The sequence below is a fragment of the Spermophilus citellus genome (assembly GCF_964194105.1).
Source record: "Spermophilus citellus genome assembly, chromosome: X".
NCBI classification, from domain to species: Eukaryota; Metazoa; Chordata; class Mammalia; order Rodentia; family Sciuridae; genus Spermophilus; species Spermophilus citellus.
In genome coordinates, this window is record NC_138190.1 from 9,766,943 (window position 1) to 9,789,668 (window position 22,726).

The window sequence follows — 22,726 nt, forward strand, 5'->3', positions numbered from 1 at the left end:
CCCTCATAACCTCTTATAATTTTATGTATCCTTGAAGGTCTCCTACCATTTCCATATGCTTTCCCTTCTCTCTCCGTTTCTCTCCCCCCATTCGTCTTTGTTTACTGTAGTCTTTTCCTCATGCTCTTTCTTCCTGTTCTGTTCTTAGTTTTTCTCTTTATATCAAAGCAGACATTTGGCATTTGTTTTTTAGGGCTTGGCTAGCTTCGCTTAGCATAATCTGCTCTAATGCCATCCATTTCCCCGCAAATTCTATGATTTTGTCATTTCTTAGTGCTGCATAATACTCCATTGTGTATAGATGCCACATTTTTTTTATCCATTCATCAATTGAAGGGCATCTAGGTTGGTTCCACAGTCTAGCTATTGTGAATTGTGCCGCTATAATCATTGATGCAGCCGTATCCCTATAGTGCGCTCTTTTAAGGTCCTCAGGGAATAGTCCGAGAAGTGCGATAGCTGGGTCAAATGGTGGTTCCATTCCCAGCTTTCCCAGGAATCTCCATACTGCTTTCCAAATTGGCCTCACCATTTTGCAGTCCCACCAGCAGTGTACAAGTGTACCCTTTTCCCCACATCCCCGCCAACACTTGTTGTTGTTTGACTTCATAATGGCTGCCAATCTTACTGGAGTGAGATGGTATCTTAGGGTGGTTTTGATTTGCATTTCTCTGATTGCTAGAGATGGTGAGCATTTTTTCATGTACTTGTTGATTGATTGTATGTCCTCCTCTGAGAAGTGTCTGTTGAGGTCCTTGGCCCATTTGTTAATTGGGTTATTTGTTATCTTATTGTTTAATTTTTTGAGTTCTTTGTACATTCTGGATATTAGGGCTCTATCGGAGGTGTGGGGGGTAAAGATTTGTTCCCAGGATGTAGGCTCTCTATTTACCTCTTTTATTGTTTCTCTTGCTGAGAAAAAACTTTTTAGTTTAATTAAGTCCCATTTGTTTATTTCCCCTTTATAAGAAAGCTCTTTTTTACTCTGCATAAAGTTCTTTTAATTTACACCAGATAGCAAATAAGAGGTCCAAAATATTATTCTTTGCACTGATAATGGGGGCATGAATTTTGTTGGATGCCTGATTTAATTGCTTTCCACAAAGGTGACATGGGTGTAAACATTATGAGGTTAAGTTATTGAATGTTTCCACTTCATTTACTCTATCTGTCACTTCTGAATTTATCCTATAGCAACAGAAGTTACACTAGATACTAGCTCCAGTATTTTCTAGAAAGATTAACCCAATAGAACAGGGTTCTCAATCCTGGCTACACATTAGACACCTGGGAGCTTTTTAAAATACCAAAGCCCATACCATTAAATCTCAATCCTTTGGGGAGAACCCATTAATCTTTGAGTTTGGGGGTACTGGGAATTGAAACCAGGAGCACTAAACCACTGAGTCACATCCCCAGCCCTATTTTTTATTTTATTTAGAAACAGAATCTCACTGAGTTGTTTAGGGCACCACTGAATTGCTGAGGCTGGCTTTGAATTTTGGATCCTCCTGCCTCAGCCTCCCCAACCACTGGGATTACAGGTGGGCACCACTACGCCCAGCTGCATCTTGGCTTTTTAAGGCTTTGCAGGTGATTCCAACATGCAGTCCAGTTTGAGAATGACTGCTCTAAAGCCTCACTTATTAAAATATCTGTTAACCAGCAGAATCAGCATCACCTGGAGCTTGTCAGAAATTCAGCCTCTCAGGCCCACCCCAGATCTGCAGAATGAGGAAGTGCATTATGAAAGGATCGCCAGGGGACCTGGAAGCATGAAAGCTTAAGAAGTGATGCTGTAGAACATATTGCAAAAAGTCCACTTAGAAAATATATACACATTGCAATATGCACAATCTAAAACAAGGTACACTATTAAGACATGGGAAATGATCCAAAGCTCTAAATGAATTATTTTTTCATTTGATATAAAATATTAAGTTCATTACAATAGTTACTTGAATTATTTACTGAATTTTATTTTTAATTGTGAAAAATTTCAAACACAAACAGTAACTTGATCTTTGTTTTGCACAGCTGAGAATGAACTCAAAGCCTTCTGTATGCTAGGCAAGAGTTCTACCACTGAGATGCACTTCTAGCCCTTGTTTTTCTGAAGAAGAGTAAGCACTAGCTCTAAGGTAGCATAGATTTCTCATTCTGATGTTGGGAACCAAGCATAAACTTCATGCAACACCCTTTCCTGTAACTCTGAGAAGGTGCCCTCTTAGCTCTGTATTCACATACACAAGAGACAATCTGAAATGTCATTCAATAGAATCCATGCTAGAGTGAGGAACTTCACCTTTATTAACATGATGGAACTTTGCCCCTAGGTATCTTAGTAAAACAACAGTTCTAAATAGTCATATGAACTTATTCTGGAGCATAAATATGCTTTCAATTGGATAGTTTGGTAGTTTATAAGGATTGCTGAATGTTGTACAGTCAGCTAGTCAGCTCCAGGTGACCAGAATTCAGATGCCTTAATTCATTTTACAATCACCAAATGTTCTTTCACACTTATGTCCTTTATGACAGATTTTAAAAGCTTACAAAAATACATCATGAAGTTAGCCTTCCTCAGTCCAGCTAAGTATCCTGTTAACTTGCTTCATTATAGCACTTTTTTCTAGAATAATTCTTCCATTTAATTACACTCTGAGCCTTAGTTTCTTTACCTGTAAAAGGAGTCTAATAAAACTTTCTCATGTGCTTTATGTTAGGAATAAGCAAGATTACACATGTAAAGAATGATGCTTTGTACACACCCGATGCTCATCAAATATTTCCTTTCTCTTGCCTTCACTTATATTTCTGAAACCCTCAGGAAAATGTCATCAGAAATTTTCTAAACAGCAGAGCCTATTAGTCTTTCAATCTGAAAAACCTGTCATGGTTTCTGATACATAACAAGTGCTTGAAAAACGTTTGTTGAATGAATTTTTGGTTTCTACTCAGGATTCATAGCTTGGGGATCTAAAAGTGGACAGCTAACAATCCCTAAACCATCATAAGACATGCCATTTTTTACAAAGGACACTTTAAATGTGTATAGCTATGTGTGTTTCAGATTCCATCCCACTGATAATCTGACTTCTACTCCAAAGTACAAATCTGTGAGAAAAGCAATAGACAGTTACATAGAATAGTATAGTGGAGCTCTTTATGTAAACTTGTCTTCTCATGTTCATGTAAAATGTCCTCTGGTTATTTAATTAAAACTAGATTTTTATTACCTTAATTGCTATTCAGTGTAAAAGAGACTAAAAATTATATGTTAAAATCCAACACAATAAATGCAAGCACTTAGGAGAAAACAGAAAAAGAGTAGTGGCTACTCCTTAACCAAGGCGGCAGAAATCAGGAGGGAAGAGAACCTCCTGGAAGGAGTTGTTATTTTTGCTGAGGATAGAAGATTGAATTATAATTTACCAAGGAGACAAAAGTCAAAGAGAATCACTAGACAGAAGGAATAACACATGGAAAGGCCTAGAAAAATGGAAAAGTTTGAACCACTGAGTGAACAGAGAACAGCTAAAACATAGTATCTGTAATGAGACATGATGAAAAATAAAACTAGAATAATCCATTAGGGTCTGATTATAAAAGCCCTTGTCATCTGTGCCAGTAGGGTCTGCATTTTTATACAGGAGCCAAGCAATCAGATAATAGATAGGCAGATAAATGAATTCAGAAACTCTGAACACTAGTTCTTGTTTCTTATAAGATGGTTTCTACTCCTGAGAAGCTCTTGAAAACATAGGAGTATTTACAGCTGTCTCACTGCTAAAATCAATCAAAAGCTGTACACACAGAATCTAGGACTCAGTAGAAAGAGTTCAGGGCCTAGCATAATACCTGGTACATAGGAGGTGGACTCACAGACTCTTGTGAAATCCCTGTGCTTTCTCAAGCATGATGAGTGGCCATTGCATTAAATTTAAACAGAATGTGTGACTCTGCTCTTCATCAAGAAGCCCCTCTTTTAGATTCCCCCATGGCTGCACGTTCCTATCATATGGTAGATGTTCAGGATATATTTAAGGAATGAATTCTAGCAGCAAAGAAACCAATTGTGACATTTAGTACAGTACTTTTCAAATTGAGGGGTCATGAAGTCAGTTCAGTGCTCATCAGCAGCATTTTTTTTTATTATTTTATTGTTGGTTGTTCAAAACATTACATAGTTCTTAATATACCATATTTCACAGATTGATTCAAGTGGGTTATGAACTCCCATTTTTACCCCGTGTACAGATTGCTGTGTCACATCAGTTACACTTCCATTGATTTACAAATTGCCTTTCTAGTGACTGATGTATTCTGCTGTCTATCCCAATCTCCACTATCCCCCCTCCCCTCCCCTCCCCTCCCCTCCCCTCCCCTTCTCTCTCTCCATCCCCTCTACTATAAATCGTTTCTTCCACTTATATGAAAGAAAAAAGCTGGGAGAAAGGATTAAAATATCAGAGTGCATCCTAGTTTGGAAAATTACTACTTTCTGATTTTTTTTCCTTTGGATATATTAAGGTGTGTGGGAGTGTGTGTATATGTGTATGTTGGTAATGGAAAATATGTTTCCTATTTTGGGTAGCAGCAAAAAGAGAGTGTGTGTGTGTGTTGTATGCATTATTAGATTACTGTCTTTGTTTTTTTCTAACTTTACTGAGATATAATCAACAAAATTGCATATATTTAAGGAGTACAACTTGATTTAATATATGCACACATTATAAAATAAAACATCATAATCAAACTAATTAAAACATCCATCACCTCACATGGTTGCCAATTTCTTTCTTCATTCTTTCTTTGTGGAGAGAATACTTAAGATCTATACTCCTATCAAATTTCAAGTATACAATACAGTATTATTAACTATAGTCACATCACTGTATATTAAATCCCAAGAATTTATTTACTTGGCATAATTGAAATGCTGTAACCCTTGACCAACATCTTTCCATTTCTCCCTCCTACCATCTCCTGGAAACTACCATTCTATCTCTACTTCTATGAGTTTGATTATTTTAGATTTCACATATAAGTGAAATCTTATGGTATTTCATAGCAAAAATATTTTGAAAACCAGTCCTTTCAGGGTGGATCAGGTCAGGCTCACTGTGCTTCTTTGGCTTAATCCTTCTCATATATCCTCAAGAGGCACAGAAATAATAGCTTATTTGGTTATTACAATGACAGGGATAGGAGGTGTATGTACCTTGTACAAACTGCTGGCACCTCCCTAAAACTAAGACTCTTATCCTTGTCTTGCCAGCCCACTCTCACACCCCACTGGAGGAATGTGATGCTCATGACCCAGTGGGGTCATCACTCAGTGCCTTATGCCTTCAATGTCAAAGCTGTGTCATCCTCAGCTGGGCACAATGTGTGCCTTATTAAGGCACACAGCTAGAGGGGGAAAAAAGCAAGACTAACCTAGAAGTTAAGTCCATTTTCTTTGAAAATATATCTACTTAGAAACACACAATGTTTCCTCTTTTCTTTGATTATAACTATTCCATTGGCATCTTTGAAAAGAAAAGGAAATCAGACTCTCAAATACTATCTTACATACCTTCACACACACTTTCTTAACTAGAAACTCAGTTGGTCAACAATTAGATCAACAGATAACTGGTGTTATTTTCGCATTGTGATCAATCTCTGCCTTCTGTGTTTACAACAATCAATCTTCCCTCTGGGCCCACAGACAGGTTTTCTGTCTGAAGTCTTAAATCTGGTAACCATAGTAATGAAGCAGAGACAAGGGGAGATTTAGGAAATGTACTACAGATGCTCTATCAAAAAGAAAGAACCTTCATTTTATCCATTATTTTCCATTTTATTTATTTTATTTGCAAGAGGTACTTGTAAGAGGCATAGCTGAAGTGCTAATGAACAAACAAATTGCTGCAGAGAATGTGGAAGAGAGCTAGGGCACAGATGATCTGCAAAACTAATTAATAAGCCAGAAAAAAGGGAGCATAGATTGTGCTTCTGGTTCACTCCACTGGTTTAAATGTCCTTGGGAGAAGCAATAGGAAAGTGCCTCCTGATTGTTTACAGTGTTCACCTGCCTAAGTAACTGCTAAATTTAAAACAGAGCCTATAGTCCATATTCATTAGAGAAAAGCTAGCTTAAGAGGATCATGCAAATTCAGAAGAAAGTAAAATTGGCCAGAGAGAGCAGGATTATGTTTTTTTTTTTTTTCACCTGGAGAACCATGTTTGTTCTACAGCTGTGTAAAGCAGTAAAGTGATGGCCCACAGACATCTCACCCCTTAGGGCATGCCTCATTGCCCCTCTGCTCAAAAACTCCTAACACTTTTGCCAAGCCTGGGTGATTGCAGCATGAATTTAACCTGGTTCTTCCATTTTGTAGGAAGACATCAAGGGCAAGACAAACATAGAGGTGATCTTATTGAGTTCTCAGTTCTTAAGTTCATTGAGCTCCCTGCAGAAACAAACAACTCTCTAAACTTTGACTGCCAACAGCCTTGACTCCTTTTTCTCTGTGCTCCTTCCAGCAGAAATTGAGCAGTGGGAGGGAAGAGGGGAAAAAAAGAAGTGGTATTTGGAAGGCTGATATTATTGGCTATTATGTATTATTATAAACATATAACAATACAACCTATGTAATATAGAATAAGGCTGAAGCAGGAGGATTGCCAAGTTTGATGTCAGCCTGGGCAACTTAGCAAGATCTCCTCTCAAAAGGAGGAGTGCTGGGGCTGTAGCTGAGTGACAGAATGTTTGTCTACCATGGGTGAGGCTCTAGGTTCAATCCCCAGTACTGAAAAAAAAAACTTGGATATAATAAAGATAACTCCATGAACATGGTTGTTGGACTCTAAAAATATTCCCAATTTAATGTCTAATCCTTTACATAATGTGAGGTTACATGTTACTATTTGGGGGGCTTTTCTTATCCTATACTCTATATTTTAAATATTTTATATTAGAATCTTCTTTAAAATTATAGCAGCAGCAAAGGACTTGCTGCTTAACTGAAACCCTAGGAAATGATTAAATATAATATTAAACAAGTGAAAGATACTTGACAGAGAAATTAGAGCAGGGTGTCTCAAAACTGGATTAAACATCATCTAGAACCTTTGGAGAGGTCAAAAAAGGTTGCAGCTGTACATGACATACTGATTACATCTTTCCTGTACTTGGGGCACTGCCTTCAATGTGGTTTGCCCTCTTAGACTTTTTACATCAGTAATTTTCACACCAAGTCAGAGACTCCCACAAACAGAAGATATCTAAATGGTCACATAGTTACCTAAACCATCCAGCATCTCCAACAAATAGTTAAAATCTTGACTGTCTCTAGCAACAAGGAATCCATGACCTTCCAAAGGTATGTACCAGATTTAGTAATACAGTTGTTAAAGGTTCATCACCACATTGAGTTGTATTCTGTCTCCTTGTAATGTCAGCCAATTATTTCTGATTAGGTCCCTTGGAGCCATTAGTATAAATGTGAATCTGAATTCATAAAATCCCTTCACTCTTTTGAATATACTTGTCATATAAGCCAGGCCGATCTCTTTTCCAGACTTTACTTTCTTGTTCCTTTAACAGTTCTTTGTGTAGTATGCTTTCAGAAACCTTAACTATTCTGGAAGCACTCCCTTACTGTTTACCCTGCCCTTAATCTGTCCTGTTTGTACCTTATGACCCAGCCCTTATTTTATCCAATGACTTATGGAGAACAGTCTATAAGCTGGAGTATCAATGAGATTCTCTCTTTGATACTGAATGAATCCCTAAGATGCAAGATAATTAAGAGACACTAACTCCTAGCTAGAGGTAGAGAGTGTCCATGTGAGCTACATTTTAATGGCACTGGAAAATAGGATCAGTTAAAATGAGGCTCCCTTTACGTGGATGGTTAGTCTATAACATATCCATGATATTCATGTATATTCTTTGGAGGCAGTACATTCTGTGTTATTATGGAAAGAGTGACAACTAGCTTTAATTACTCTAGCATAGCATTTCTTCTTCCATAGTATCTGGTGGCCTGTGCATTCCTTTACCATAGCAGATATCACATTATGTTACAATCATCTGTCTATAGCAGGATTTCCCAGCCTCAGCACTATTGATATTCAAGGCTAGATAATTCATGTGTTCCAGTGGAGGTTGCCTATGTATTACATAATGTTTAACAATACCCTGGGATCTACCTACTAAATGCCAATAGAATACTTGCCTCTCATTGTGACCATGAAAAACGTCTTCAGACATTGCCAAATGTCCCCTACAGAACCAAATGTATCCCAGTTGCAAATTACTGGCTATATGTTCTAGATATGCTCCTCCAAATTCATTCTGACTTTAATGAAAAGATGCTGTCATCTTTATCTTGTTTCTTTCCAAATTCTTGCCACATTATGATATTCAATACATCTTAATTGAAGAAAACTATAGTAACTTGCAATAATACAATGTTTTGTAGTTAAAAGTATGGAGTACCAGAATATGTGCATCCATATGGGTTTTGTCAGGAAAGGAGAGACACTAAACTTGTGCCAAAATAGGGGTTTAATATAATAATCAGGGTTTATGAATGTGTGAATAACCAGGAGAATGAAGATCTAAAAGGCAATTATTAAAAGATGAGACTTGCACCTAAAATTCTGGGTTGGAAAGCAGATGCTCACAGGAAAATCTTGAGACACCACAATGTGTAGCCACCAAATTGGGACCATAAAGCAGGAGCCCATAGAAAGTTCAGGAATACTACTGTGTCTAACAAAGCAGCTTCATCTGACAACCAGTGATTCCCAATAATAATGGGCTCTGGTCCTTTCCACCTTCTAAATCTCCCAAATTATCTCACTGCCAAACATTAACCCAAAACCAATCAAGAAGAGAATTCTGGGAAATGAACAGATAATGCTGCATGATGCTCACTTTGACACCAAGTGTGTAAGTACAGTATACACAGAGAGATTGAAGCATGATAATGGTTTGGAGAATTTGGCAGTCAGGATTATCCAAATTAGAAAACAAGCAAATTCTTGGTGTGATTTATCATTGATGCTATTGCTATTACTGTTTTGTGTTTAGCAATGGGTTCATTCCCTGATCACCTCTCCCTCCACTCTCAATGTTCAATTTGAACCCAGAACAGATGGTAAATGATGTTAATAATCTAACAACTCATATTCCAGATGGAAAATGTTCACCTTCATGCTTCTTCAAATTTAATGTGTCTTCTGAGCACTCCTCCTAGAGCAGAATTGACAGAAACTATTAGGAAGGAATTTCCATATGCAAGGCATAGCTACTCTCTTGAGAAATCAAAACATAGCAACTTTGTTATCAATTTTAAGCTACTCTCTCAGACTGCATCTGATATCAAGTGAAAATATTTCTGCTTTATAGATCACAAGCAGAAAGAAACACAATTAAACAATTACTTCTAGTCTATTAAAATTATGGTGCTATAGGTAAGACATGGTCCAAAGTACAATGAAGTATAAATTTTATATAGAAAATTAGATTCAAAAATATATTTAAAACATATAAGCTTCAGATATTGCATGGTCCATGAAATCTAAACAATTTACTATCCAGTCCTTTATAGAAAATGTTTGCTGATCTCTGGGGAGAAGAGGAACAGCAATATTTGAAGTCTGAAATGTGAAAGGGACATTAAAAGAACCTTGAATGAGAGCCACTGGAGAGTTTTGAGCTGAATAAGACCAGACTTGATTCACATTACACCAAGATCCCTCTAGTTGCTATGTTCAAAGTAGACATTATTGTTGGGAGAAAGAATCTAGAAGCTGGGGATCTAAAAGCCACTATGGGGTGGCTCAGACCAGTATATAATGTTCGAGGTGGCAAAAAGTAACTAGACTGCCTTGAATCTTGAGCTGATTTAAATCCTGAAACTTGACATGTTGCATAGTCTCACATAGATGCATAGGAGGCTAGAAAATGCAGTCTGTCTGATGCATACATGTGACCAACTAAACAGGGGTTATCAAGTAGGAATGATTTTGCTCCTCTAGGAGATACTGGACAAATGTAGACATTTTTGATTTTTACAACTAGAGGAAGAGACATGCTACTGGTATCTATTGAGTAGAGACAAGGGATACGGCTAAATATCCTGAAGTGCAAAGCTCATTCCTGATAACAAATAACATCTGGCCCCAAATGCCAATAATGCTGCAATTAAGCAACACTAAACTAAAGGACAATCCACCACTGAAATAGAAAATGAAAGGGTCTTGGTGGGTAACTAGGTAGCTTTAGCACAACTCAACCTCCTATGCCTGTGTTCCTTCCATCTGTAGACTGCAGCAATATTGATTCCAAAATTCCTGCTCATAACATAACTGTTCTGTTTGTCCTCCCTTGTGCACACATTTCACCTGTTAAAGGCTTGTCATGAATTAAAAGCCCTGATGGCAATTTTTAATAAAAAAATAATATAATGTGTGATTGAAGCAAAGAAGATTTTATGTAATGAAAGCTACATGGTACACAGTACCACAGTATAGATATTATTTTTTAAAAGAGATTTGTAAAGATAATGTTCCACTGATTAGAACTTCAAGACTTAAAACTGATATTTGGTAATAACCATAGATTTATAGGAACTTCACTATCTTTGCCAAATTCAAATGGATGGCATATGAGTTCAAGTTCCCTAATATTAAACAAATACATCTTAGTTTTTGTTATGGGTGATAAGTTATGAAGCCTAATCTATTTGGTGAAACACTTTTATATATCCAGTACATGCTGACTTTCATTTACTTAACTTTATTTTTTTTTATTTGAAAATAGATACATAAAAGTATTTCTTCAGAGGCTGGTTTGTGGCTCAGCTGTAGCACATACAACCTAGCACATACAAGGTGCTGGGTTCTATCCTCAGCACCACATCAAAAAATAAATAAATAAAATAAAGGTATTGTGTCCAACTACAACTAAAAATATTTTTAAAAAGTATTCCTTTATATTCTGGAGGATCTGTCTATTCCACTTTATTTTACAGAGGAGTATACATTTTCTTCCAACATTGTTAATAAGGTAGATCTAATTTTCATACTATCTGGCTGCTCATTAGCTTATCAGTGTGCCAAACAAATGGACAATGTTTCAAATATAAATCATAAATACTTCAGTTCTTAAGTGACATTGTTGAATTTAGGTTTTTCCCTAATTTTATATCAACCCAATATGCAAAACTAGGCATAAATAAGCAATCTATGAATAAGATGGATTTTCATGTAACAAAAGATTTTGTTTTACCATTCATTTAAGAAGCATTTACTTAATATACATTCAGTGTAAGAAAGTTCAGTCAAGTGTTGTTCTAGGTACTAGGAATATCAAAATAATCAAGGACCCCATCTTGGTTATTATGAAAGTTACATGAAAGAGGCTGGCATGTAAATAGATGTTTTTTTCAATATTAGAACTTTATAGTTATATATAGTCATTGGGTTCATTCTGACAAACTCATACATGCGTGGAATTCAATTTCAGTTCTTAAGTATCTGATTTTAAAAAGAAGCAGTAAGTTTTGTTAGGGAGGCATGTGCCATTTGCTACAGCAGCTTAGGAAAAAAAAATGGCCCAGGTTCAGAGGTCAAGAAAGATATCCTGACTAGGAAGATACAGAGTGAAGTCAGAAAGGACATGAAGGAGCACACTAGTTGAAAAGAGGTGAGAGGTATTCAATGCAAAGGGAAGCAGTTGAATAAAGTCAAAGGTCATGAAACCCAATGGAAGAAGGAGGTATGAGGCAGGACGTGGGAGTTCTTGAATGTCACACAAAGGAAAGTGGGAGATGAGAAACTGGAAAATTATTAAGCCTTGAAATGGAAGCAGTGAACCAATGCCACCAATTCTGCTGCAGCATAAGGCAGGGATGGCTTCATAATTTGTGTGACCCAGTGCAAAATGAAAATGTGGGGTCTTTGTTCAAAACACATTATTTCAAGATGGCTAAAGCAGAGCATTATACCAACCACAGGACACTTACAAGCACTGGTTCCTGTGTAACTGCATAGTGTCCATGCCTATGAGGTTGACTCTGGTAGAAGGTATCAGGGTAGGGGTAGGAAAGACTTATTTTCATGCAGTCTATTCCCTATTAGGTCAGAAAGTCTTAAACATATCAACTAGCTAGAGAGTAGTCTCAAGGCAACATATTAACCAGTGTTATAGTCCTGTACTCACAAATTCATAAAAAATACTAAATGTGCAAGCTCTTCTGAGCAAAAGAAGAGCAAAACATTTGAGACATAGTCCCAAACTCACAAATATGTGAATTTAACCCAAGCCTTTTGGATTTAAGCCCAGTATTTTCCTCTACTCCTAGGAGATATCAAGGAGACTAAATCTGGAGTTGAGAGGGATGAGATGGAAGTTCCTTGGGAGGAAGATTGATCTAGAGGATGCAGAAAGGACTGAGATTGGTAAAGAGAAAGATAGCAGCTAAGAGATGATGGTTGTCCCCTCCCCTTCCCCAGGAAGCACTACTTTTCTGAGCCCTTACCCAGAATCAAGAGAATTATTACAAACGTGATTACTGAATAACTATTAGGAACCAGGCAATGTCCTAGGGAATAGGACTACAGACTTTTATACACTCCCAGGAACTCATCCTCCATTGTTTGAAGACAATAGTAGAAATCAGTTATCAAAGTCCAGAGTGTTTGATCACATATTCTTTATTAGGAAGTCGAGATGTTTATTGTTCAAATGGGAACAATAATATAATAATATACAATATAATAATAATAATGTGTTGTTAAACCCCTATTAACAACACATTGTATTACAGTGCTGCTAGTTGTTCAATGATATAATTCCCATAGCAGGGTGGATATTGAAGCTTTAGGTAGTGAAACTGCATCTCAGACAGCTAAGAGAAGATATAGGCAGCTCATTTCAGAAAGAACCATTGGCCAGATTACCCTGCATAGTTTACAGAGTGTTTTTCACCAACATGTTCTTGGATACATTTTTACTTCTACTTTTAAACTGGAAAAGCCAGGATTCAATCAGGAACACATTCAATCTTATACATTTATAATATTTCTTAATTTACTCCAAGGATTCTAGGTTTGGATACCTAGCTGTTGGAAGTGTAAACTTTGGTACAATGATGACTCAAAAACCCTCTTACAGTTACTGTGCATAATAAATCACTTCACATTTAATGGCACAAAACAACCAACACCTTCTTATGCTTAGGAATTTGGAAAGGGCAGAGTGGGGATGGCTTGTCTCTGGTACTTGTATGAGGTCTCAGCTGGGAAGATTAAGAAGCTGATGTTAGTCATGTTCACTTACATGTCTGGTAACTAGATTGGGAAAATTATAAGACTATAAGGTATAAGAATACCTACACATGGCCTTTCCATGTGGCTTGGCTTTCTTCCAGCATAGTGGCCAATGAATAAGGCAGAAGCTATGTCATCTTTTATGAACTAGCATTTGAAGTCATACAATGTTACTCCACTGCCTATTTCAGTTACAAACAAGTCACAAACCTGCCCATGTTCAAGGTGAAGAGATACAGACTCCTAACTTTCAGTAGGAGGAGCTTCAAAGTCACAATGAAGAAAAAATATGGATGGGAGATGTGGTAGAGGCCATTTTTTTTTACAAATATATTCTGCCACATCCCAAACACTTGCCATAAAAATTCATTTCTCTTCCATGTGCAAAACATATTTACCTCCACTACAAAGACCTGCAATATTAAGTGCACACTTACAAGAACAGTAAAATGGAAAGATATTTTTGGTATTGTTATCTTACTTTCTGGATAAGGAGAAATAAATAATAACTTACAAAAGATTTCCATGGGTGAAACGGATCACAGGGTTTGAAATAAAATGTAGCTCAAAACGCAGGATGCCCTTCCAGTCACCTACTTCACATCTCCATCTGAATGTATCAAGGGTACCCCCCATCACAGCATTATCTTACCCCACATAATATGATCCTCTTTTAATGTTTTCTCCTCACTGAATGGCATGATCATTCATCTAGAGGTTGAAGCTGGAAGTTTACCTGGACAACATTTAACAAACGTGTATGTGCCTGTGTGTGTGTGTGTGTGTGTGTGTGTGTGTGTGAGAGAGAGAGAGAAAGAGAGAGAAAGAGAGAGAGAGAGAGAGAGAGAGAGAGAAAGAGAGATATTCATTTACTCATTACTGTTTTTTTTCCACTAGAATTTAATCATCAAAACACCAGAGACTTTTCTTGTTCACTGCTGTATTGCTACCATATATCAGAAATACATAATAGGTGCCTGATAAGTATTTTCTAAAATATGAATAAATAAATGGCACATGCTTAAGAAATGAATCCCAGAAACTGCTTTTTTCAAAAATCAATGATTCAAATATCCTCCATTGAAAAATAGATGATCTGTTGATATGATTTTATTGTGGAAACACTGCCTTCCATAATATGCCCAAATGACACTTTGATAGTTTTAGTTCATTTTACCACATGTCATTAAGTAACAAGAGACTATATTTGCTTTTCTTTATTTCAACTTCATTCTGCAAAGCTCAGTGAGAATCTTCATCCATAATCTTGAATAGAAGCCATTAGGGGCTTGATAGGGGCAACAATTCATACAAATCAAAGATTTGTAGGGTCTTTGGAATCAAACAATTTTAGAATCAGACAGACATGAATTTGAATCTCAGCTTTATCATTTATTAGCTACATAACTTTGAACATGACTTCTTTTGGCCTCAATTTTCCTAGGAAATGTGAGCTGCACCATTGGTTTAGTAAAAGGAATGACTGGATTTAAGTGCACAGTACACAGTCATAATCAATAAATGATATCTATTTATTACTTACATATATTCACAAGGTCCTATGTTATGGAGAAAGAAATTGAGGTGCCAAGAATTGAGAAAAATTTTGCCAAGGTCATTCCTCTTACCCACATCTAGGTAATAGAATTGGTCAAGTTTTTTTTTTTTTTGTGTGTGTGTGTGTGTGGTACTTGGGTTTGAACCCAGGGCCTTGTGCATATGAAGCAAGCACTCTACCCACTGAGCTATATCCCCAGCCCCCCCCTTTTTGAGATTTCTTTTGTAGTTGTAGATGGACAGCATGCCTTTATTTTATTTGTTTGCTTTTATGTGGTGCTGGGTTCGCCCAATGCCTTACACATGCAAGGCAAGCAATAATTAAAATCAGAGCTGAAATCAATGAAATTGAAACAAAAGAAACTTTTGAAAAAATTAACAAAACTAAAAGTTGGTTCTTCGAAAAAATAAATAAGATCGACAGACCTTTAGCCATGCTAACGAAGAGAAGAAGAGAGAGAACTCAAATTACTAACATATGGGATGAAAAAGGCAATATTACAACAGACGCTTCAGAAATACAGAAAACAATTAGAAATTATTTTGAAAACCTATATTCCAATAAAATAGAAGATAGTGAAGACATCGATAAATTCCTTCAGTCATATGATTTGCCCAGACTGAGTCAGGAGGAAACTCACAACTTAAACAGACCAATATCAATAGATGAAATAGAAGAAGCAATCAAAAGACTTCCAACCAAGAAAAGCCCAGGACCGGATGGGTATACAGCGGAGTTCTACAAAACCTTTAAAGAAGAATTAATACCAATACTTTTCAAGTTATTTCAGGAAATAGAAAAAGAGGGAGCTCTGCCAAATTCATTCTATGAGGCCAACATCACCCTGATTCCGAAACCAGACAAAGACACCTCAAAGAAAGAAAACTACAGACCAATATCTCTAATGAACCTAGATGCAAAAATCCTCAATAAAATTCTGGCGAATCGGATACAAAGGCACATCAAAAAAATTGTGCACCATGATCAAGTAGGATTCATCCCTGGGATGCAAGGATGGTTCAATATACGGAAATCAATAAATGTTATTCACCACATCAATAGACTTAAAGATAAGAACCATATGATCATCTCGATAGACGCAGAAAAAGCATTTGACAAAGTACAGCATCCCTTTATGTTCAAAACATTAGAAAAACTAGGGATAACAGGAACTTACCTCGACATTGTAAAAGCTATCTATGCTAAGCCTCAGGCTAGCATCATTCTGAATGGAGAAAAATTGAAGGCATTCCCTCTAAAATCTGGAACAAGACAGGGATGCCCCCTATCACCACTTCTATTCAGTATAGTTCTCGAAACACTGGCTAGAGCAATTAGACAGACGAAAGAAATTAAAGGCATAAAAACAGGAAAAGAAGAACTTAAATTATCACTATTTGCGGATGACATGATTCTATACCTAGAAGACCCAAAAGGGTCTACAAAAAAACTACTAGAACTAATAAATGAATTCAGCAAAGTGGCAGGATATAAAATCAACACACATAAATCAAAGGCATTTCTGTATATCAGCGACAAAACTTCTGAAACGGAAATGAGGAAAAACACTCCATTCACAATACCCTCAAAAAAAATAAAATACTTGGGACTTGTGCTATTTCAAAGGATGACTAGAGATTCCATTATGACCTTGCATTGACTGAGGATCACTACAATCTCCAATTCCAACTGAGTGATTTCCTGTTCCTAACAGAAAAGAGACTCAATCCAATCAAAGAATATGGATGAGAGATGCAATAGAAAGAACTTGCTCCTGCCTTGATTTAAGGAATCATTTATTTTCTCCTTGCTAGGGCATAAAAGAAAAACCCAAGATATTGGTTCAACTAAAATCTTTTATTTCATAAGTACCATGTCCCTAATTATATTAAAATCATTTTTTTTAACAAACAATTCACTATAATGAAATTATGGTGTAATTTCACATTTAGACAGGAGTTATCCAAACACAAAAATGAGTACATTTTAAAATAAGTAAAACTGATGCACAAAACGAATTAAAGTAGATAATCTCAAATGAATTACACAGTGCCATAGCAGTGTTTCTTACAAAACAGAGGATTTGAGATATTATCAAAGTAGGGTATAGAAATTATATACATTAAAACTTTGACCAGAAGATTCATTTTCTGTAAGAATTTAACAAATCAGTGAATAACAAAACAGGGTCATCTAGAAGTGTTTATTGATTAGTAAATGAAGATGGTGGATAAGCAGAAATAATTAACTAATTGGGTTCCTAGCTCATTAGAAAAACTGGAAACATACACCTAAAATTCTTTCCTTACTGGGAAGATCGGACTCTCCCTGTGAATATGCTCAACTAAGCTGTCCCTATAGATTGCTCTTTATTTTAGCTTCCATTATCCATGACCCAAAGCCCATCTTCATTTTGTCCTCATAGGAATCTTACCATACTATCATAACATTTTACTCTAAACCTTCTAGAAAGGCATTTAGTCACTCAATGTAATACACAATATTCAAATTGGTTGCAGTTATGTTTTCTGAATCAACACCATACCCTTTTATGTAGATAATTTAAGCTTATATATTTAATAGGCATTGAATGATTCATAATGGTAAATAAGAAGACTCTTAACTAGCATTCAAATCTCCTACATATTAGAAATTAAATGGATATTTGTACCTGCAACAGATTTATTTTTGTGGTGGAGAATTTTAAAGAATTGATTTAATTAACTATAACTATGCTCAGAAGCATAATTTGAAATACTGTTGGATGAATGAAGACAGCATTTTCAAGCATAGGGAATACCTCAAATTCCATTTTGCTCACTATTCAGCAAACATTTATTAAGCACCTACAGTTTATTGTACAAAATAATGATATTCTAACCTAGCATCCTTCTATTCTAGCTCTAGTAGTTAATTAAATGAGTTAATCTCTTCAGCTGTCCATTCACAGTATGTGGGGGAAAGGCTATAGAAATTAAATGAATGAATCAGTCTGAAAATAAACATGTGATGTATATATTTAGGTTTCCTTTTGTTTCATGTGCTGATAATAAGGTACTACCCTTTGTATTTCTTTAGGGGCTCAAGAATCTAAAAGAATCTTATCTCATTCAAACAGTGAACTATATGTTTAATAATGAGTTTCTAAAATGTTTTTAGATATGAAAAGAGTAATTTGCAAGATTCTACTAATATGGAAAGAGAAAAAAGCACCATAAACTTAGGCAAATAAGGGGAAATGTTTGTTGAGGAGTTGTTTCCATTTGAAAAGTAAGTTTAGATTTAATAATATAGAATGGGTTATGCATTTTAGAGATGGGCATTAGAACTCCTCGAGGCCACTGGTCTCCAACCTTTTACACTAGAGTCACTAGCTTTTTAAAAATTTAGATCCTAAATTGTAATCCTCATGGATTCTGATTACTTTGATCTGAAAGAGGATTGGAGAAGTGTGTGTGTGTGTGTGTGTGTGTGTGTGTGTGTGTGTGTATTATTGTTTTAAAGTTCTCCAGCAACCAGAACCAATACCCACTGCTCTAGGGCATGCTGGACATTTTTGGCATGAGGTCCCTGAAGGTCTTGAAAAAAAATTAAGTAATTTGCATAAAGTCAACATTGTTTATTGGCCTTAGATTCAGGGCTACTACCCAAATATTCAAATTCCCAGTGTAGATGTCTCTTTGCTAAACAAACTGACACCATTTCTACTTCACTCACACACTGGTTAAGATCTAATTACCAATTTATAGTTGTTAAAATGTTCAAGACTGTGTATAACCCATATCACAAGCAATGCCCCTCCTCCTAATGACCTGTTTGCTTCCTTTCTTGCTAAGTACTGAATAAATTTTTGGTTGATCATGATGACATTATAATGATTAACATATCTATTTATTCCACATTTTATAAAACTTCACTTATTTGAAACTTTTTCTTCCATAAAATGTATCATTCACATTTTAAAAGAAAAGAAAATAGATTTAATATTTGAATCTGAGTCCTATTTGAGTCTTCATTGTTGAGTTTATATGGCTGTGCACAGGGAAATACTCAGATGTCAGGCTGAGTGTTCTTTGCTAGCTTCCTTATATGATAATGCATTTAGGTTAGCCTCTTCCACTGGATTCTGAAAGCTCATGCAGGTAGAGCCCTTGTACAACTTCATCAACTGTCTCCCAGAACTTAGCACAATGCTTGCCATAGAGTCAACACTCAATAATAAATTGCTGAATGACACATCCTTTATTATATTTTATTTAGAAATGAGAGATAATACCTTGAACAGAGAGTACCTTGTATAAGACAAATAAAAGTATTGCCAAAAATGGCTTTATTTCACAGTTAATTTTTACAAGAGCTATGGCCTGAGGGGTTTTTTTTATTAGAAACAGGCTGATTAAATGTTATAATTAATATCTTTTATTGGTAGCACTAGATCCATTCATTAATAAGAACTTCTATCAAATAAATAATTCTTGTGTTTTCTACCCAAATTTTTATAGAGACCATATCTACATGGCAAATGGTGACATGGAGTATTTAGCAACTCGAATTCTAAATCATTGTCAGGTTGCAATGCAATATTAAGCCATGTTTACAGCTGGCCTCACCAGAAGTACTAGATCACAGCAGATAATGTCAATAAACCAAGGGCCTCGAACTCTTCTGAACTCTCTTCTTCATTTTCAGGCTGCATGTAACTCACATGGAGAGAGAAGCCGCACCTGGCTACTAATCTAGTTAAGTGATCCACATGGAAGCCAATCTGTCCTCCTTTCTGGACTTTGCAGTCATCCATCTGAGTACATATATTGTAATCTAATCAAATCATCATAAAATTCTTGCATTACTCTTTAAACCATGTCTTCTCTCACTCCTCATTCTTCACAGAATAAACTGAAATACTTCTTCTCACCTTCCTTACCTCTACTAGGATCTTCTGTTGACCTTATAAAATTCATTTCAATATATATGATACAGTTTGTCCTTCCACCCCATTTGGGTTACAGTTGAGCTTTCATTAATATTATGTTAAAAGTTCTGCATTTAGGATACCTTTTATGCCTGAAGGCATTACTGACATGCATTGTGGAAAACATGACAATGATTATTATCTGCCAAGGTAAAGCATTCAGCAAGGGGTTGCATAATATTGTGGAAGGCAGTGATCTAGTTACAAAAGAAGATTCAATCAATGGCTATTAAAAGGTAAGTTTGTACTAAGCAGATATTTCAATCCCACCTTTTCAACCCACCATTCAACTTCCCCTTTGACCCCACTACATTTGCAGATCCCATATACATGTCTCTAAGGCTATTTGCCCATTACACCTAGGAATAAAAACATTTTTCAGTCTTTTATCTTATTCATGTAGAAATAACATAAAATATCACTGATATCAGCTAAAATGGCACATTCATTTATTTATTGTGACACTAGGGATTGAATTCAGGGCCTCAGGCACACCAAGGCAAGCTCAACACCGAGACACATCCCCAGCACCCCAATGACACTTTTAAATATGGTAGAGATGATTCACTGGCCAATGTTAAAAGTCAACACTGGATGTGAATATACTTTGTATACAACCAGAGATATGAAAAATGTGCTCTATATGTGTAATTAGAATTGTAATGCATTCCACTGCCATATATAAATTCTTAAGAAGTCAACACTGGAGCTGGGTGCAGTGGCACACACCTGTAATCCCAGCAGCACAGGAGCCTGAGGCAGGAGGATCGAGAGTTCAAAGGCAGCATCAGCAAAAGCAAGGTGCTAAGCAACTCAGTGAGACCCTGTCTCTAAATAAAATACAAAGGGCTGGGGATGTGGCTCAGTGGTTGAGTGCCCCTGAGTTCAATCCTTAGTACAAATTTTTTTTAAAAAGTCAACACTGGAAAAAAATTAGCCATGGTATAAATATTCACACCAAAAAATGAATATTTAATCTAGAGAGCCAGAGAGGAAACCAGTGTACATTTTAAGGGGTTCATATCAGATTTAACAATATAAAGCTAATGTTACTGGAGAAGTGGTTTGTGGATGGGTAATGATGCTAAAATTTCCTAACTAGGGATCAGGCACTTACCAAGGGCTGAGAAAATGTTGTTTTTTTTCTTTTTTAATGAATGAATGGATGAATGGTCCTCTTCATAGATTTACAATGTAATATTAGAATTTGGAGAACTAGCTTTAAAACAGTCTATTTAAATCTATGTATTCACAAACTAGATTTTGGGAAAGTCAGTACTGAATATAGTGTAGGTGTTTCTGTTTGTTAATTAATTAAAATGACCAGAAAGTCATTATTCTTACCCTTAATTTCTTAGCCTGGAAAGTTAATGAACTGTATTTGTTCCATGAATAATGGAGTCGAACTTTAAAGGGAATTCCCCATTCCAAAAGCCTCCTACACCACCAGTTAACTGTGATTTATCCTTTTACTTCTAAAGGATTTTAAGCCTCTTCAAACAAATTTGATTGATAGCCAATCTGTACTTCCTCTGTCTTTATTCTACCAGGAAGAAGATGTTACTCGTGAAAGTCGTTTTAATTTCAGTGGTTACGGGATGGGTCATTGCCTCCAAGTGAAAGATGGAACAGCTGTCAAGGCCACACCTGCCAACCCGCTTCCACAATCCCCCAAAGATGCAGATGCCATCAAGAAGAAGTTCGTGGACCGGGCAAAAAGGATTGACACAATATCTCGAGCTGCCTTCCCACTGGCCTTCCTAATTTTCAATATCTTTTACTGGATCACGTACAAGATCATTCGGCATGAAGATGTCCACAAGAAATAGATGTGCCCTACAGACCCTGGGACCTTCTTGCCTAAGTATTGTGCTTGTAAATACACAGTGAAATTGTCTTTATATCACTTTGACAGAGGAGAATATTAAGGGAGGGGGGAGGGATGATCATGGGGGTGGGTTTCCTGGCACCTACATGGAAAAAAAGATAAGTTATGTGGGCAATGAAGAAAGCTGTTTGCACAAAACTAAGGTGTTGCAGAATCACGTAAGCATAATTCCTATCCATAGTCTTAAGCATTGTTCTTTCAGATGATGCATCAATCAGACATGATATGCAGGGTCAAGTTCTCAAGGGCTGATTACTTTTTGGTTTTGTTTGGTTTAGTTTTGACTAATTCTGGTACTGAAAAGTTTGCTTAAAACACATACAAACACACACACTGAAAATGCTTACTATCTGACCATAGAGACTAGTCTATAGTGAATTGAGGACCAAACTTTTTCAGGAAAATGCTGCCTCGTTTTTAAAACAAGCTTCCTGAGCTATGTTCTTTATTTACAATGTCTGTAATTAGTGTTCCACCCAAGAATCCTTTTGTGGGTTATAAGTCATTTCTACTTATCCAAACAACAACAACTAAACAAACACCAATGACAAAAAAAAAAAAAAGATTTCTACTTTACTGTCTGTGTAGGTGTGCACTTTAATATTATTTTTCTCTCCTAGATGTAATTTTGGAGTTTAAATTGTGTATCGTGTCATTGATTTGATAGTGTACCCTTTCAAAAATAAATGCCCATTTTATTTTAGATCCAAGTTAGTACTATATAAATATATATACATATATATCTTTTGCTTTTGCTATATTTATGTGCAACTTTAAGTGCCCAAGTGTGACTTAGCCATTGCAGCCACTCGGTCACAGTATTTATGGAGATGGTATGTCCTGAATGGTGTAGCTCAGATTAGCTTGAACTTCCCATTTCTGCTTTCATTGTAGATAAAACTATTAGTCCTAATGTTGACTGATCCATGATTTCTACTGTCTATCCAAGTGAATATCGTTTTAAATATCCTTG

At 36.2% G+C, this 22,726-nt stretch overlaps 1 protein-coding gene across 2 annotated transcripts in view; it reads left to right on the top strand.

Moving 5' to 3' along the window:
- The window catches only part of GLRA2 (glycine receptor alpha 2), a gene marked incomplete at both ends in the record, with an annotated part of 188,371 nt that extends 166,677 nt beyond the window's left edge, over nucleotides 1–21,694 (top strand). For both annotated transcript variants that reach the window (XM_081277648.1, XM_081277647.1), the window contains one exon: nucleotides 21,416–21,694. In XM_081277648.1, coding sequence (XP_081133774.1) covers nucleotides 21,416–21,694 — 279 coding nt within the window. The remainder of the gene's footprint in view (nucleotides 1–21,415) is intronic.
- Between the last annotated feature and the right edge of the window lie 1,032 nt (nucleotides 21,695–22,726).